This window comes from Scylla paramamosain, chromosome 35, assembly GCF_035594125.1.
Source record: "Scylla paramamosain isolate STU-SP2022 chromosome 35, ASM3559412v1, whole genome shotgun sequence".
Lineage (NCBI taxonomy): Eukaryota > Metazoa > Arthropoda > Malacostraca > Decapoda > Portunidae > Scylla > Scylla paramamosain.
In genome coordinates, this window is record NC_087185.1 from 5,978,517 (window position 1) to 5,997,684 (window position 19,168).

The 19,168-nt window shown below is 37.8% G+C and overlaps 1 protein-coding gene across 5 annotated transcripts; it reads left to right on the top strand.

Annotated features, from left to right (window-relative positions):
* Window positions 1-157: 157 nt before the first annotated feature.
* Window positions 158-18,947, top strand: LOC135090601 (segment polarity protein dishevelled homolog DVL-3-like). Of its 5 annotated transcripts, none has more exons than XM_063987496.1 (15): window positions 158-421; window positions 3,107-3,176; window positions 4,018-4,100; window positions 5,353-5,426; window positions 7,441-7,506; window positions 9,088-9,231; window positions 9,953-10,193; window positions 10,452-10,580; window positions 10,917-11,053; window positions 11,396-11,479; window positions 11,657-11,791; window positions 12,229-12,396; window positions 12,745-12,984; window positions 13,146-13,850; window positions 14,932-18,947. In XM_063987496.1, exons 1-14 carry the CDS (start codon window positions 261-263, stop codon window positions 13,832-13,834), a joined length of 2,421 nt encoding a protein of 806 aa, XP_063843566.1. In that variant the 5' UTR covers window positions 158-260; the 3' UTR covers window positions 13,835-13,850; window positions 14,932-18,947. The 5 variants fall into 5 exon arrangements, with proteins under 5 accessions (XP_063843566.1, XP_063843571.1, XP_063843567.1 ...); XM_063987501.1 differs by having other exon boundaries at window positions 13,146-13,442; XM_063987497.1 differs by having other exon boundaries at window positions 12,760-12,984.
* Window positions 18,948-19,168: the final 221 nt, after the last annotated feature.

A 19,168-nucleotide genomic window follows, 5' to 3' on the forward strand; every position in this document is an offset into this window, starting at 1 on the left:
CTCTAAAAAATAAAATTTTACAAATCACGTTATTCGATACTGTAACGTAGCAAAGCAGCAACAGAATAATTAAATCGTATTTTTAAGATATAATTTTAAGCAGAAAACATTAATATATAGCGAGATAGAAAAAAGTTATGTAGCAACCTCCGAGCGAGCAGCAACATTATTGGAACGCCTGAAAGGAAAACATTAGGGTGGCGGCCATATTTTCGCCCCTCCTTTAACGCCCCTTTTTCCTCCCCTCACAAGGACCTGCCATGGAGGAGACAAAGATCATCTACCACATAGACGACGAGGAGACGCCTTACCTGGTCAAGATCCCCAAAGCTCCGGACAAAGTGACGCTATCCGACTTCAAAAATGTCCTCAACAGACCGAGCTACAAGTTTTTTTTCAAGTCCATGGACGATGATTTTGGGTGAGTGCAGAGGCCGGGGGAGAGTGTGGATTACAGTATGGGAGCTTAGGAATTTATAGCCTGCTGGAATCATTGGTAAGACTCGTAGAAAACCGTTGTCAGTCACCTGTGTTCGTCCCCGTAAGTCAAGAATTCACCTGTCAAAATTATCCTGAAAATTGCCTTGGTTATCTCCTGCTACAAAATCAATATAAAGCCGTGGTCGTTTCTGTATTCCATCGCAAGTTCGTGAAATCTGGTGAAATTACAGTGATGTTCATATTTTCTTCCCTTTGTGGGGTAAATATTCATTTATCATTAATTACTTGCATAATATTTGGAAGTGTGCGTAAAGAAGAGATTCGTTGGTATTGTAGGAATTTCTGTTTTATTGCAGTTTTTTTTGACAAGTTACACAGTCATAGTTGTCCAAAAGCTTAAATTCTTGGTGTGTGGAGTGTTACTTAGGCCTGTCTTCACTGATGGGGCTTCTTGTTACCTAGCATGATTTTGATGCTAATTATAGGGAGATCACTAGGGTGTTGCAGAAGCTGGGTCATGAGTTGTTGTAGGGTCATGAGTTAAGTCTGGGCCTGGAATATTAGGAGAAACTTTGGCAATATGAAGCGTGAGGTAATTATTTGTTTAGTCACTATTATAATCATACATTGGTCTCTCTATGAAGGGGTGCTGGTGTTGACTTAGTGATTGAGTCCCACAGTTCACAGGTGCACCACAAGACAGGTGTTCCAGGGGAGATAGAGTGAAGGCCCTAGATTCATGGGTGCACCAAATCAAAACTGTCAGCAAATGCCATAGTTATGCTTGTAAAGAGGTGGAATGGGTGTTGAAGTGTGATTCTTGGTGAGTTGATGGTTATTAGTGCCTTACAACTATTATTTGCCTGTCTTAGGTGAGTGTAGAGATCAGTGAGTGGGTATAAGGGAAAGGGTTCAGCATGTTCCTACTGATTTAATTTAAGCAGAAGTCCAGTGTTAAAAGTAAGACATTTAAATTAATACTGCATAAGAAATACTGTATAAGAAATGGATTTAGTTGTCAGTGTTCTGTAGATATTCAGTGGTGGAAGTCAGTCAGACAGTGGAGTAAAGCTGTAAAAATTTTCATTACCAGGTCAATTAATCAAATGGAAAGAGAGCTTCTTGATTAGTTTCTTTCCAGTATGTTGCTTATATTCTGTAATATAGGTATTCTTATGCTGTTGTGTTAATTACATGTGTGATTATTGCATTGGTGATCATTGGAGTGTATGAGTGAAGCATGAGAGAATTAGAGCTTGTTAAAGTAGAGGTAAATGGAGACTTGTCATGGCAGTCCCTTGAGGTTCTTAGGAACAAGCATACATAGACACAGCAAGGGTTTATATATGTGTTGATGTGTAACATTCAGTTTTGTGTGAATGCATTGTAAAAGCCAGGTATTGTGGTTGGATTAGTCATGAATAACTAACATAGCATTGTTCTCTTGACCATGAGCCAACAGACCCACTGAAATACAGATCTAGATTTAGAGCTGCAGATGTTGGATGCAAATTTTATAGTTCTGTGTTTATGCTCCTGTTTCTCTTTGTTTCTGTTTCTATTAGTTCCCAACAATGTGGTTGAGTTGTTATTGGTTAAATGTGAACTTTTTTCCCTGCCATTAAGGTCTAGATGCAGGAATAGGTGAATAGACAGGGTTTACTTGTGTTTTCACAGTTTAGGAAAAATAAATTGAAGGTGTGACCTGTTGTCTGTTGCTTGCTGCAAACTTTGTTAATTCATGGAGATTAGTTAGACATTCTATTTTGCTTTGTTGCCTGACACCCTGCATCATGAAGGGAATGTAATGGAATTAATTTTGAGTAGGAGAGTTGGATGCTATTAATGGCAGGTCATTTTGTGTGTCAGTATGTTAATCTCCGTCTACACTGTTCAAAAGGAAAGTAGAAACATTCAGAAATTGACCAGAAACTAGCCATGATCTCATCAGTGGCCAGGGTTAAGGTTGTGGAAAACATACACAGTGTTGTTGTGGATATACAGGTTTGGTTGGTGTGTTGCCTTCACTACAGGGCCACAACAGTAAAGATACTAGAATATGTCTTCCTGTAGACGATGGATGGCATGGGATGAGACTCTGAGAAGAGAGTAAGAGGATAAAGGACTTGACAGATGAGTCACATGTAACTTGTGTGGCTTGGCAACCTGCCATCAGATGACAGGCCAACCTATGTAAGCTTACAACCTGTTTTCAGTGTAGATGGAGTCAAGTAATGATGTGATTATGTAACATGAGTGTAAGAAATATAGGCTGCATAAGGCATAGCCTATAACTTACTTATTATGACCAACTGTTTTATAAGTGAGTCTTAACAAGGGAATGAAAGGTTAAGAGTCATAGATGTTGATTTTGTGTCAGTATGAGCAAGAATTCTCACCAATCTCTGCTGTTTTACTTTCTATACAAAGCATCTTCACTCTGATGTTCTGTCTATCCATGCATAACTCTGCTGCCTTGTCCCCTCCAGATATTTACCTCAAGGGCAATTAAGTAATTCTTTCTCTGTTCTGGCATTTCCTCCCTGCATGGTCACAGCCTTCTCCACTGACTTAAATTTTCATACAATAAGCTTGAAGATGCATATGCAGTAATGAATAATGTCCTAGAATTTTTTGTAATGCCTATATTTTTTCATCCATACAGGGTTGTCAAGGAAGAAATTATAGATGATGATGCGCCTCTGCCGTGTTTCAATGGCCGTGTCGTGTCCTGGGTGAGTCCTGGAGTGTTTAGCTTTGTTATTTATACTTTAGATTCCCATACACTGTAAATTGCCCCTTTGTTTGCTAGTGACTGTATGATTCATTTACCTCATTAGAATAACCCTGGATGATATTGCAAAGGAAAAAATTAAAGTAAAACCACTTCTTGGCCATTCCTTTGCTGTCAGTCAGTATCCTCTAAAATATAAAATTATACTTCAAACTTGCACCAGACCAGTTTTATTAAGTTTGAGAAGTCATATCAGTTAAAGAGAGTGTTGGTGTTCTTGTTATGTGTAACTTGATATTGTTTTCTTAAGTTTGATTTGTATAGGTTATTTAATATGACCAATGTAATTGCTGCCACTTGTGGTGCATTGCTTACATAACTTCTGAAAACTTGCTTGTATACGTTCAATTGAAGAATTATTCAATATGAACACTAGTTGATAGAGAAAATTTGAGACACACAAAAGGTAGATGTAAAATGAACCTGTATGAGTGGGAGAACAGTCTTAAAGTATTTGAGAGAAAGAGAACAGATGAATTTATGTAGAAAAACTGTGATGTACAAAGGTGAAGTGTATGAAAGGAGTACAGAGAACAGTGATACTGTGTTTGAGAGAGTGAGAAAAGCTTGGAAGGTGATAGAGTTGCAAGAGATAAGGATGAAGGGTATGAACAAGTGCAGGTGGCTTTTCTGTCTTTGCATTGCCCTTGAGGACATGCCAGAGAGTAGCCAATAAATTAGTGTGTAATATTGCTAGATAGTTATTCAGGATGTGTGGAGACTGTTGTGGTATCCTAAATGTATTGCATATTATCAAAGCCTCCATGTTATTTCCATTACAGATAGTGTCAGCGGACAGTAGCGTCGTATCAGACAATGTGTCACAGTGTGCTGAGGTGGAGGGAGGAAGGCCGCCCCCTTATCAGTGAGTGTCATTTTTTATCTTCAGTTTTCTTTCTTCCGAACAAATGCTTTATCTCAGCTTTACTTGGTGAGATCATGTGAGCTTGATTCAGCCTTGTTTTCTTCTTTATCCTACTCTTTCTCTATTTTCACAACCTTTATCTTTTTCACATCTCTTTCCCCTTACCAGTTTCACTTTTCCCTTCTTCACCTCCTCTGGTTTCACTTCTTTCATGTTCTTCATCTGTATCTCATCTTTCACTTCTTTCTCCTTTGCCTTTTTCTTCTTTTCTCTTCTCAATCTTTTCCTACTTCTAGTTTTACTTCTATTTTTTAAGCTTCCTCTTTCTTTTTCACCTCTCTTTCTCCTCTTTCACCTCTTTCCTCTTTTGCCTCTTTCCTCTTTTGCCTCATTCCTCTTTCACCTGTTTCCTCTTTCACTCTCTCTCTCTCTCTCTCTCTCTCTCTCTCTCTCTCTCTCTCTCTCTCTCTCTCTCTCTCTCTCTCTCTCTCTCTCTCTCTCTCTCTCTCTCTCTCTCTCTCTCTCTCTCTCTCTCTCTCTCTCTCTCTCTCTCTCTCTCTCTCTCTCTCTCTCTCTCTCTCTCTCTCTCTCTCTCTCTCTCTCTCTACCCCATTCCTCAACCTCATCATTCAACTCCAAACTCCTAAGGACTGAGGTGTCAAGGGACTCCGTTACGATTTAAGCCGTTTCCTGTTTAGCACTCTGTTGTAAGTTAACCCTTCCCTGACAGCACTTGATTATCTCAGTATCAGTAAAGCAAATAGCAGGATGATTGTGGTCACAGTGTATCAGATGGTGTAATGGAGGTAGTGAGTCATGCAGTAAGCTTTACAATCAGGAAGATAAGATCACTTCAAATGTCTGGGATTTAGATTATTGTGGTAATTGTTTGACTTGTATGCGTGTGTGAATAAGACAAATTTTTTGCCCCAGAAGACGCAGTAAGATGGATTACCAGTGCATCTGAAATTTACATTGTATTTTGCACAGCCAGATCACATATTTATGCAGCTGTTTGTTGCCAGTGTAAGAAGATTAGAATAAAAATTGCAGGTTATATTTGAGATTGATGTTGTAAAGGTTCTTGAAAATTGCATATAGATAACAAATAGTGCAAGTAAGCAGATACAGACATTTATCAGGATTTGTAAAATTGAAGCTGCAAGTGGAAGATAAATGTATCACTGTAATTATATTAGGATCATAGAGTTGAGAAAATATAAACTTTATTCATTTACTCAATTTTTTGCAGTCATGGAGAAACTACCAGTCAGCTTGAAGACTCTACTTGTACAGAAACTGAGAGTGTCATCTCCACACGGAGAGGTGAGTGTGCCAACCTCCTGGTGGGCCTCGTGTGCTGTGTTGCTCCAAATGCTAAATCTCCCACTGACAGGAAAGTTAAGTTTGTGTAGTGATCATGGTCCAACTACTTGACTAAATCATACATACGTTGATGTGGTCATAGCATGTCATGTAAATTATATCCCTTGTATTTAGAAAAAGAAATCTTATTCATCCTTAAGTCATTTATGTGAAGACAATCTGTAGCCAATAGCTCTTCCTCATACCACAGGTGTACAGATTTACAGAACTTCATGGTGTCATCTTGTAACATTCATCTGATGAGAGATAATTAAGAAAACAATGTTGCTGGTCAGATCTTCCTCATCACATCTACATGTAATGCATTCATATACAGAGGGAATTGTGTTTAGTGATTTGGTACTGTTTAAAAAAGTCACGTTATAGTTAAAAGTAATTGGAGACTGGGGAAAATTAGTGGTTCTTACCAGCCTCCAAATAAAAAGCAGTAAGATGCTATGGGTTAATGAATTAGCTGTTCTTCCCAGCCTCCAGATTAAAAGTAATAAATGCTGTGGAGAAAACTAGTAAATCTCATCAACCTCCAGATAAAAAGTAATAGAATGCTGTAGGGAAGGTAATAATTTTCATCTACAGATTTGACCTTTCCGCAGAGGAAGAAATTTGCACTATTTGCTCTAGTATCCAACCATTATCAGGAAAAAAACATAAATAGCATGGCTGTGTGAATAAATACTCTAACTATTATTCTGTACACAAAAGGTGAAATGCTGCTTATGTTCTTTCTTGTTTGTTATCCTATTCTTAATGAAATGGCATTGATTGTGACTAGAGTACATTAGATTCCACAGCCAGTGCATGGGACAGTGAGGCTGATCATGATAAGGCTGTGCAGACACGATCTTCACCTTGTAGGGATGCATAAGAACAGAGTTGAATATGAATAATGGCTTGGACTGCTCTCATGGGTGTGTGTGGTAAAGGACATGGAGTACAAGTCCAGCTTAGAGTCACAATGCACCTCAGACTGAAAAGGTTGACGGTGATAATGCTCTCATGGCTGACACATCTGACACATGCCTCTTGAGCTGAGTTGAGATCACGCGGCTTGTGCTCCCTCTACTACTTAACTCACTTCAGAGTGAGGCAGATTTTCAGTTTGGTGAAAACTGGTCTCTGTATAGCACTATGCTAAAGCAAACAAGCAAATAAGCCACAAGGTATGAGGGGACAGCCACTGGAGGCATGCCAGTCCTGTGTGATGGATGGGGTTGAGGTCCCTGGTAGCACCAGGGACACTGCCTGTCAGGATTCTTTGATCTCTTCATTCACTTTGTCACGTGTCAGATGCACAGTTGTTCTCATTATTCAGTTGTGTAAATCTGCATAATCTGTTGGCTAATCCCACCTTGTATTTGTGAATAGATTTTGCATATGAAAAATGTTGAATGAACACAAATTATATCAAAATTAACTTATTTTTGTATGATATAGTGTAAGATGTAAATGATGCAAGACCATTGTCTTTGATCTTTGATATCAAAGGATTTAAGTAATTATTTTTCAGGAAAAAATAATTACAGTGATGTTTTACTAATATTCAGTGAGTTCAAGATAATTGCTTACATCACAGAAAAATAACAATGATTTTGGTAAAATACATATATTCTGTCAAATATTTCAATATGATATATATACTCTTGCCTCACAAATAGCAGTTCAAAACATCACTATTAGGTAATGACAAACAGTGCCCTAGAAGTAGACCTGCTTTGCATGACGAGTTACTGTTGTGCTTGCCCTGCAGTGATAACTAGAGTGCACATTATTTTTTGCTGTAGTTTAGTATTTTTTTGATAGTTTAATTCTGTTTATTCCAATCCCTGTACATAGTGTGGCTTGTGGTGATAGTGAGGAGCTGTGTGGAGTGAAACAGACGCAGGTGATGCTGTGCCTATCACCTGTGCTTTCAGTGCCTTAGTTACAGTATGTTTTGTTGATTTTTTATTTTTAGAGCGGCACCACAGAAGTTCGCGACACCATAAGTATGATAAGTACAATGATCGGCACTGTGTGGATCGTAAGTATTCTTTCACCTAAAGACATTGGTGGCAAAGATTATATACCTAATTACTTACCTTGGCTGGGCTTTATATATATACATACATTCTCTACAGACATGTTACTAAAATATTACATATGTGTGCTTCATCAGTGTACCATTAACACTGTACTGCTAGGATCGCTGCAGTTCTGCTTGTCACTGCTGTCCTCTTTAGCTTCTTTTGATTCCCTGGATTTTGATGCATCAGTCCCCTTGCTTCCCTGGGAGGTTACTCTGTTTTGTCCTGTTGATTGGTGCTAGTCTAGTGTGTATGAAGTCTTTGAAGTCTTTTCTGAATTTTAAGTAGTTAGATAGTTATGAGTCATATGAGTTTTGTAGAGTGAGAGAGATATTGAAAAGCATATGTTAATAGTCTTTCTTTTGTTTTTGAAGGAAATGTACATATTCATAATGCCAATATTTTGCTGTGCCAGTTATTTTCTTTATCAGGCTTAAGCTCAAATGATATCTAGTAGTGGATTTACTAAGTTACCGGAATACTGCAAATAAATGTACAATACAGGCATCTCCTGGTTTAAGAAACGTGAGAAAAAAAAATCAGCAGAATTATGTACTGATATTAAATTTATTGGTCTTGTAGAATTTTTAGTAACAGCTGAGAAATGTGAAAGAATTATTACTTGCCGTGTCTTGCATATTGCTGTACTTCGTCTGATTCATAAACATTGTCTTTGCTTCACATGTTATCTGCTTCCCTTTCCCTTTTGAATTGCTTGTCTTTTAGAAGTAAGAACATGATTCCACTATAATACATGTAACTGTGGTCATTCTTTTTGGGAGTGTGGCATTCAAGACCTTTTAATGAAATGTACAGATTAACTTCAAAAATCATTCATTTAAAGTGAAGGTGTCATCTGTAGTGACAGAATGCATAATTATACCTTTTTCTACTCTTTCTACAATATCTAGGCTTCATTCACATGCAAAATAAGGAGTTTAAAGTGTGTTTTTGTTACTTTGGAATAGGAGTCAGTGGGATCAGAAGAGGTGAGGCTTGAAAAGCATAATTATGCATCCCTGTTTTGCTGCAAGACACCTAAAATGTTGTTTCTCATTCTTGGGGATTCCTGCATTTGGCTTTAACTGCCTGGTAATTTTTTTATAATATATTTTTTTTATTGCGCTTGGCTTTTTCATATTAAGACAAGCTCAGAAGATATTAATTTATCAGGCAGGGAACTTATTTACTATATTATTGTTTTTGTACTTCCTTATGTCCTGTTAGTGACATTTTTATCTAGCATGCATATTATCCATCAGTTAAGGAAAGGTTAGGCTGTATTTACTTTATCTTTGTCAGTAGTGAAGTCTCTTTCAGTCTGATCAATATCTTTAGTATGAATAATTAAGTTAGACTCCAAAAATATAAATGTTTAGGCTATGATGAGAATTTCTTTTGTATTCAGTACTTTTTAAATGGAGTGGGCATTATGAATGCAAGTAATTCAGGTAATGGGATGCTGGATAGTTTAGAGTATTTTACTCCCCATGTCATCATTGTTATTTATTGTAATGGAGTGTTTGCATTATTTGCAGCAATGCGAATCAATGGTCATGGAACACGTGTGCCTCGACATCACGGCTACGAGTCCTCCTCCATGATCAGCTCAGACCTCGAGTCAACCAGCTTCTTTGATTCTGATGATGATGCATCCAGTCGCATCACTGCCACCACCACAGGTAACCACACAACCAAAAGTCAAAAGTTACATGATGATAGTACATGCAAATGGTACATGATGTTATTATAGATGAAATCATATCGGATATTAGGATTAATTTTTTTATGAGTGTTGAAAGTAGAAGTTCCAAAGTTTGATGCTGGTCAGACCTTATCTAGATTATGTATGCTGTGCATATTACAGGAAGGATGTAGGTTTATCAGAATAGGAAGAAATTGGTTCTCAAATAGATTGGTAAATGAATGGAATAGACTTGGTAATCAGGTTGTTAGTGCTCAATCATTTGGGAGTTTTAAAAGATTAGACATTTATGGATGGTGGTGATAGGTTGAAATAGTTATGTTTCATACAGGGACTGCCATGTGTTCGCCTGATGGCTTATTGCAGCTTCTCTTATTTTTATAAGTTCTTAAGTTGTTAACTTGAATATTCTCAATGTTCAGATATTTATTTGTCACCATAAGTTGACTAGTAACATAAACTGGTAAAGCAATAATTCTTAATGGTGGGAAATATGAATTTATTGTTGAAAAGCACTCTATATTGTATTTTCATGTTTAGGAATCAAAAAAAAGTTGAAATTAAAATGTACAATAAAGTTTTTGTTCTTTCATCTGAATATCAAGTTACAGGAGTCAGAGTATAAGAAAGATAGCAATGCAAACATTTGATAGTCCCCTTTCCTCCTCTCTAAACATGTCTTTTTCTTGCTCCTCCAGGAAGCAGTAGTGTGTCAAGGCTGCACGCGCGACACAGGCGGAAAAAGCAGCGGCGCCACCGTTTGCAGCCTGCCATGTCCCGCACCTCCTCCATCTCCTCCATCACTGACTCCACCATGTCCCTAAACATCATCACTGTTACTCTCAACATGGACACAGTCAATTTCTTGGGCATTTCCATTGTAGGGCAATCCAGCAAAGGAGGAGATGGGGGCATTTATGTGGGATCTATAATGAAAGGGTGAGGCCATAGAAAGTTGAGGACTATTAACAATGCTTGACTTTAAAGGAAATAAATGTTGTATCTACTAGATAGGTTGGAGACTGCTTCTGAATCATATCATGGTATAGTTTTTAAGTTTTTAGTCTCAGTATTTGAACTTTTTTGAAGGGTCTGATTTGTTACTGGAGATGACCATAAAAATGTTTTAAAGTGACTGATCTTGTTGCCAAGTTATAGATGAAGTCAGTGTATCTAATAGGTGGATGACCTTTTCAGAGGAGCTGTGGCCCTGGATGGTCGCATTGAACCAGGGGATATGATATTGCAGGTCAATGATATTAACTTTGAAAATATGAGTAATGATGAGGCTGTTAGGGTGCTGAGGGAAGTTGTTCAAAAACCTGGGTGAGTATTATCAAGTTGTGTACTTTTCATGTGTTGTCTTTGTAGATGCATATTTGTTTCCCAACTTGTGTGCCATGGTGTGTCAGTCTTGAATACATACTAAGTGCTCAATTCATATTCTAAACTGATACATACTAAATTTCCTATCTATGATCATATTTTGTATTTTGTATTGTGAATTTTGTATTTTGAATTTTCTACATGTGATCATATTTTGAACTCAGTTTACTAAAAGATTCATGTGCATTGTATTGCATTACTTGTACTGCTCTGGTTTTTATATGTTTTATTACTCTGTTAAGAAACTGAACTGTAATCTTCCATTTTTTCCCTCAGGCCTATTAAGCTAGTGGTAGCAAAGTGTTGGGATCCAAATCCGAAAGGTTACTTCACCATACCTCGGACTGAGCCTGTGCGACCCATAGACCCTGGTGCCTGGGTGGCTCACACACAGGCGTGCAGGGGACTGCCAGGTGGGTGTGTCAGGGAGACCTGCTGCTGGGGGGGAGTGTAATGGTACTTAGGAAATCCTTATATTTTCTGCGGTGTGTTAGCTCTCCTTAGATAATTTGTTGAGTTGTTGTTACTTAGGAAATCCTTATATTTTCTGTGGTGTGTTAGCTCTCCTTAGATAATTTGTTGAATTGGCTGTTTGAGCCATGGTTATATAACACTAATTAAAAAAACATCACCCAGAATCCTGACAAACGGAGCATCAAATCCTGATAGAGATGATTTTTTTTGTACTGTGGTGTGCCTGGATAGGATACAGACGTTGGGTCGTGTAACAGCTGAGTATTTGTTAATCTTTCCAGGTGAGTTCCCTGGCCGCCCTCCCTCGGTCAGCACCCTCACCTCCACCAGCTCCTCAATCACCTCCAGCATCCCAGAGTCTGAGAGTAAGCATTATCACAAGCTGTACCACAGAATCATTATCTGTGCATATCTTTATATTGCATGTGATTTTCTTTTTCTTTTTATTGAGTGATGTTAATTACTAGGGAGGAAAATGATGTTAAGAAGGAATTGAAGTAATCTGACAGCATTGATGGTTAACCTTTTCCTTACACCCTCAGGGCCATATGAGGAAATGAAACTTACAATCAATACTCCAATGGACACTATAGTGAGAACGATGGCAGCTCCTGACTCGGGTCTAGAAATCAGAGACCGAATGTGGCTCAAAATCACCATACCTAATGCTTTCATTGGTGAGTTGGATCCACAGATCATTGAGAACACAAACAATAATGTGTAATGTATTTTCTTAATTTTTATGTAAGAAATTAATTTTAATCTTTTATGGCAGCTGGTAGTTCATACTAAAATGATAGATTATTGCATATTTACTTTTTATGATCATTATTATACAATAAGTAGGATAATTTGAAGAAAGTTTATTTTATCTTCATTTGCACAGGTGTATTTTCAATACATTTAGGTGTGTATAGTTACATTATGAAGAGGTTCAGTTTTCATTGTAAATTATATTGTTCACCGGAGCTAGAAATACAAGGTTTTGCACTTACTTGGTTTAAAAAAATTAGAGAATCTTTTTCTTTGGTTCAGTTGAATTTGGGAATGGATAAGGATGCATTTGTGGTGGCCTGGCTGCCCCTGCCCTATGGTATTATTGTTTGTCCCTCAGGTGCGGATGTGGTGGATTGGCTGCACCAGAGAGTTGATGGTTTCCAGGATCGGAGGGAGGCCAGGAAGTATGCAGCACAGATGCTCAAGGCAGGCTACATTAGACACACTGTGAATAAGAAGGACTTCTCAGAGCAGTGTTATTATGTGTTCGGTGACCTTTGTGCCAGTAAGTTCCTTGGGCATGGTTGTTATGTTGTGGTGAAATTTCCTTTTACTTCTATCATTACTTGGTGTAGCATTTGCTATGTTTGTGACTAATCCTCTGTGGCTGCTTCTAGAATTTTGGAAGATTCTGTGCTTTTGACAATTAACAATTCATGTAAATAGTTCACCGACACTCCTGGGCAAGAGATTTTCTCATGATTTGAATAAGTGTGCAGGATAAGGAATGTACATAACATCACTGTACTTGATGCCCACACCTGAGGTATGCTTTGATAGTGCTGTGTATCATGTGTAGTGAAGCAACATAAGATATGGCCATACACTTATATTTTGTCTCCTTCTCTAATAGATATGATACTCACAGGCTTAGCAGGGTTGAAGTTGGGCGAGGACGACACTCTGAGCGAGGCCGACAGAGACACCCTCGCCCCTCTGCCCCCACCCTCAGGCACCTCCCCCTGGGGTGGCCCACACATGCCTTATGCTGGCACTTATGTCCCCCCAGCCACTGGCTACACACCCATGCCATTTAATTACACCAATGAATCCTTTGCATTTAATAGAGATGGCAGTACTAACAGTGGCTCAGGTAACACTTGGTGACTTGTGGTTGTTGTTTGATTGGTTGTGTTGATGTGCAACTAGAAGCTGTGTTGTAGAGTTCTGATAAAAATTAAGAATCCTTCTGGTCTCACATACAAATGAAATTGAATGAATTTTATAGCTTAAAGTATTGTTTTCATTTTGCAGGTAGTAGTGGAGGAACTCAGAAGAAAGTGGAGAGAAAGTCTGCCTCTCCAGCCCAGAGCGGAAGTGACAGTGAAGCAAGCCAGCGCAGTGCCCGTCGGATAGGGAGTGGTGGGACTGGCTCAGGCAGTGGTAGTGTCGGTGGAGGGGGCGGAGGTGGCGGTAGTGGTGGTGTAGGAGGGGGAGGGACAATTGGCACAGGGGGAGGATCTAGTGGTTCAGAGCGCTCCACAGCCACCACCTTGTCTCAGCCACCCCAGCAGCCCCACCTGCCTCACCCCTCTCTTCAGCACCCCACAGGTGTGCCCCAAGTGTTTGCCTCACACCCTCCACTTCCTCCCTCCCACCAAAAAGGAATCCCTCCTGTGTCACAGCCAAACACCACCCATCCACACCCTTCACACCCTCCACACCCCCCACACCCCCCACACCCCCCACACCCTACACACCCTCCTCCGGGTATCCCTCCCCAGCCCCACAGTCTCCCAGGTCACCCAGCAGGCATCCCTCCTCCACCCCACAGCCATCCCCATCCTCCTCCTCCCTTCCCTCATCCTCAGTCTAGCCAGCCACACCCTTCGGCTCCTCCAGCGCGCCTAGTGGAGCAGATGAGTCCTGACCTGGCTGCGAGTACCAACAGTTTCAACCTGGCAATGGATAACCCCTGCAACTTTTTTGTTGATTCTGTTTGAAGCTTTAATAATTTTGGTTAGTATTTAGCTTGTTTAGTTTTTTTGCTTTCATTGTTTTCTGTCATTTTGTTATAAAGTGTTTTGCTTAAGTCTTTTCCGTCACTGGGCAGCAAAATGTTACCGGATGTTTTGTTGTAGAGATCACATTTTTACCACAAGCACAATTGTTAACTTGTGTTGTTGATAATTCATTTAGTGCACCTCACTATTGATTGCACTGTGCACTGTATTGTGCATTTGCCTTTCACTGCCTGTCTCTTAGTCTGTTTTGCCAACTTCAGATGACACCATTGAAATTCATATTCATGTTAAAGAACAGTTAACTATTAAATCAGTAAATAATGTGCTAATAAGCCTATTAATGACATTGTTAATTGCATTTAAAAAAAATAAGTGGCTGGTAATTCATCATTTTATATTTGAATTAATTAATATATTTGTTTTATTTAATCTAGTGTTAAATTCCAATTGAAAAGGGGCAAAGTTTCATCATCCCAAGGTATGGATCTTGAACTAAAGTTTGGATTATTTAAGAAATATTAGGTAATTTCTTTATTGGTATAAAATATCATGATTTTGTATGTAAATAGTTCTACATTTTGGGTTTACTTTTATGTGGTGTTTTGTTTGTTTTGTTTGTTGTTTTTATTTATTTATATTTTTTATTTTATTTTATTTTATTTTATTTATTTGTTTTTTTTGTTTTGCTTTGTCTTAGTGCATATATTTGCTTAGTGTTGAATTATTACTCACTCACATCTGAATTTCCTGATTTATATGTGAAGCTATACAAAGATGAGAAAACACCTTCCGTACTCATTAAGTATTCTTGATTTCCAGTTTCTTCCATGAACTGTGTATGAAACTAAGGGATTTATCTCACTGTTGAATGTAAATTTTTTATATTTGATTTCATGGCTTAGTAGTAAAGATTTGTATGCTGTTCACAACAGTGCATTACATGCTGATATGATAATCATTCTGTGTAGATTTATGTATTTTTTCAAAATGGTTGTTTAATTAATGCCTGTATATATGTTTATATTCTTATACCCCAAAAATGATATCTTCTGTACTGACTTTGTGTATTCTTTCAGAGGAGGACATCCAGGGTTACCAGTTCAGTGACCGCAGCTAGTCACATGGAGGAGGGCCAGGGACCCCAGCGCGAGCTTAAATCTCAGCGAAAAATGTGTCAAATCTCAGTGGAAGCTGCTAAGTGTTATCAACCTAAGTGATGTAACTACCTGCTTCATGTTGCTTCTCAAAGGCCTTGCCCCCCAAGTTGTGCTTCAGAACCTGATCGAGTCGAGTGGCTAAAGTGCCATAAGGGAGTTCAGGTAGGGACTACAATAACTCAGCCCTGATAATATACTATATTTTTATATGAGTGTACCAACAGTTATCCACCGGCAGCTCAGTGTGACTGTGGATTCTTTCTCCAGCAAAATCAGAGGAAGACGTCTCATATACTCTATATACAAGACTTCACATACTTGATTATGTGCATTGTGAAAAGATAATCTTTAAGTGGTATTGATACCTTGAGGCTTAGTCGTTGTCAGTGCGTATCCATAAGTGATCTGGAGAAATTATTATACAATGAACTCTCAGCCCATTTGAACAGGGGATGTGGAGACAGTGAAACTACTTCTTCATAAATCTTTTGCCTGAATGATGTAGGTACAGCAGAATATTGTGATAAGATTCATGCAACATTACATATATTAATCAAGGTAAACTGGAAATGTGAAGTATATTGAGTAACATTTCGCATGATGTTTAGTGACCATGCTAAGAAATTGTAAATGTGCAAAGGTCATCAGTTTGTTCATCAACTCCCTGCTCATGAAAAGCCAAGAAGGTGGGCTAGTGCTCTCTAAGTGCAATTTACTAATAAGAAGCATCAAAAAGAATGGCTTCAAGAGTCGATTCAAGGTTATTATGCAATAATATAACAGAACCATTACGTGGTGTCCCAAAGTAACTTAATGAATTACATCCAGTTATGCAACTTTGTAAGTGTAAAGATATTGTTCTTGATTTTTTTTAAGGTGCATTGTTAATTCTCTGCTCTTAAATGTATTACCTAAATCTTTATTTTAGAAAGAAATATTTACAGGGTCGCCAAAATAAATCGTGGGACTCTTGGAGTGGATACTGATAAGACTGAAACATTTGTAAGGCTAATTTGGTGGTACAGAATTGTTTTCTTTGTGAGAACAAAAGGCACTTGAGTGTTCACAAACTAAGGATGAAGTATTCACACTTCTGATTTTTGTCATGAAAATCAAGACTCAGCGTGAGTAGATCATGGAGTGGGCTGTGAGTCCGTGTTTCCTTGACACACACTCATTGAAGTGCAGCTACCAAAATAGTTTTGAAACCCTTGATTTTATTGACAGGCAAACTTTTAAGTTCAAAGCACTTGTTAGCATTTCTTTATGGTAAAGTAAATTGCATGTGACTGTGAGAGAAGCAAGTACATTTGATAGGGCAAAATATTGCTCATATGGAAACCTTTAAGGGAAATATGTTAAGACTTACTCATGCCAGTTTTAGTTAAATGCTGATTATCTGAAGACATCAAGCTATTCAGTCTCATTCACAATGATGGTAATGTATACGACATTTGTTGCTTGTGACATGTTACCTTGTTTCGTGTTACAACAGCATAACTATTGCTTTAATTGGTTAACATGTGGGCTGTAAGATAGGGCTTACGTTGTAAAGAATGAGCAGCTATGACATCAAAAGTATAAGCTAACATGGTTGTGGCAGATTAATGCTAGATATGTGCTGTGTGCTGGTAATCTGCTTGATGCATGAAGTAGCCAGAGGGTTTGTCAAGTTGATCTATGACGAAAAATTGTTAAGTCCACCGTTTAAGCAGTGTGAGTGCTTAATGACCACAGTGCTTTCATCTCTGTACATAATGATATTTGTAATTTTTGGAAGATGAGTTTGTGTATAACCCATGAAAGGTGATAGGGCATAAATTCAGTATGTATATTGTCATCTCTTACAAGTATAGTAGAATTGCCACTTATGTACGAGATATCTTCCTGAGACCCTGTGAAAAGCTGGAAGCCATGTGAAATCAGAAATTATTACCCTGAAAAAGCCACCATTCAGCCTGTACATGATGCTGGTGGTGCACAGACCAGACAGATTGGCTGGTAGTTGCCTTGCTTACATAGCAAAGAATTTACATATTCCAAAAATTGTCAAGTAGTAAAGCTAAAATTGATTGTTCTGTAGTGTTATGCAACAATTGGACTATTGGTACTGTAGCTTTTTCTTTCTGGAGCAAAACAGGAATTACAAAGACATAAGATTACCTGAGGCTGGATGTATGTCACCTGCTGGTTCAGGTTTAAGTAAATCTTCAATCATTTAGTGTACATATATGCACTACAACATACATGCACTGTTGTTATGATTGAACTTGATTCTTCATATTTGCTTTCATTTCATACCCATTTCTTGTTTGAGATGCCTTACAAATATAGAAAATTACTTTGGCATAACAGCTGATAATGTTAAAACAGATGTCTTCATTCTTGCTCTTTACTCATTACTGTTTCCTGCTTTAGGATAAAAAAAAAATATTAGCATAGATGCTATCCATGTTGAAGAGTGAGTGAGCACAGAACAAGTGCCAGTCTCATGGTAAACAAAAAAAATGATATGGTGACAGTCTTTTGATTTTATTAAATCATCTTAAATAAACATAACAGTAAAGTAAAAAAAAAATAGTTTTACCCTCAAAATTTTGTTGAGCTACTCTAGTAGAAAGTTTTTTTGTTTTGCAGTTTTGTAAGTAAAATACAAATATACTTAAAAGTAAAGAATATCTGCATAGGTGGCAATTCTACTACTGTCTGGTCTAATTTTCAAAACTTTCATTGTCAAAATTTAGTTGCAAAATCAATTCCAAGTGTGCAGTAACAATAATAATATTAATGAGAAATGAAAGAGCAGGTAAATTCCAAATAGTTGGTTCAAGCACAGGCTCTGCTCCTTGGTAGGAGATATTTGCCCTAGCTTATGAATTGCTACTCATCACAAGTACTAGTGGTTCATGAGTTCCTAATTTTTATGCAAAATTCTGGCAGAGATCTTGACTTGACAAGGACATTCATAGCACAAACTATTATTACCACTATTTCTTGCTGTCTACAAGTTACTTTAACTGTTAATTAATTATATTATGTGTACTACATTTGTTAAGTTATATTGAGCTTTTTTAATATTAATCTAATTATTGGCAGCTTTTTAATCAAGTAGTGAGAATTTTAAAGCACAACTTCCATTATGTTTCAGGGTGAACTTTTGTCATCTAATTGAAGGGCTGGAAGTCACCATATCATACTGTAAATATATGAAATTTTACCGTGTACCATTGTGTCTTCGCTTGCAGCCTGTGATGCAATCAGCCAGACAATAAGTTTCGTCTTAGCGGTAGTTTTCAGTATGTTGTCTCTGCCATTTTATTGTGATTTATGTCTTGTTCCTTTACATTTTGTAAATGTATTTATGTACATAGAAAAGTATGAAAGAATCTTCTTTACTGCAGAATGGCTTCTGCATATCTGTGACCATAATATATGCTGGATATATATAGAGTCTACTTTAAAACATATAATTACAGTCTCATGAAATGCCCCATTGATGAATGGTTTTATACAGAAGAAAATAAGTAATTTAAGCTACAACAGAATGAAAGGGGTTCAGGTTGAGTGGCAGAAGGAAAATTAAGGAGGAAACCAAGGATTCAAGGTTCTACAGCTGTTAATTTTTTAACTTTTACATACTCCTGCTTCAGGGATACTCATTAATGCTCTTAAGTATGTGTTGCATAATTCTTGTCAGTGGAATACCATGACGACCTGTAGATACAAACCAACTTGCTTTGCTGGTACAGGTGTATTATGTATTTTTATTGATTGGCGCAGGACTCAACATTATCTGTTCATTGAGGAGCAACCCAAACAAGTCTGACTACTTCTGTTGTGCTTCGTTGATAACGGTTCGGATTTGTACTCCGTGGGATCCATTCTGGTTCTTATAATTGTAAGTCATAGAGGTCAAAATATATACTTGAACATGTTTTGGGAATTTTTGTGTCTGTTCAGGACTTTGAAGCTGTCTTGCCACCTGCATTGACTGTTGAAGAAAACACTGATGGAACATTCAATCTATTGCCAGGTAATTGCTTTCCAGATGATAATGTTTGCACTTGCTTAATCTGATTTTAGTAAAGATTCAAGAGTAAATGTAATTAGAGACTTTGTTATCATTCTGAAATGCATGTGCCCATGTTATCACTAG

Coding starts and splice junctions, on each gene's coding strand:
- LOC135090601 (XM_063987496.1), top strand. CDS start 261: ATGGAGGAGACAAAGATCATCTACCACATAGACGACGAGGAGACGCCT. Junction 422..3,106: donor TCCATGGACGATGATTTTGG/GTGAGTGCAGAG, acceptor TCATCCATACAG/GGTTGTCAAGGAAGAAATTA. Junction 10,194..10,451: donor GTGGGATCTATAATGAAAGG/GTGAGGCCATAG, acceptor TGACCTTTTCAG/AGGAGCTGTGGCCCTGGATG.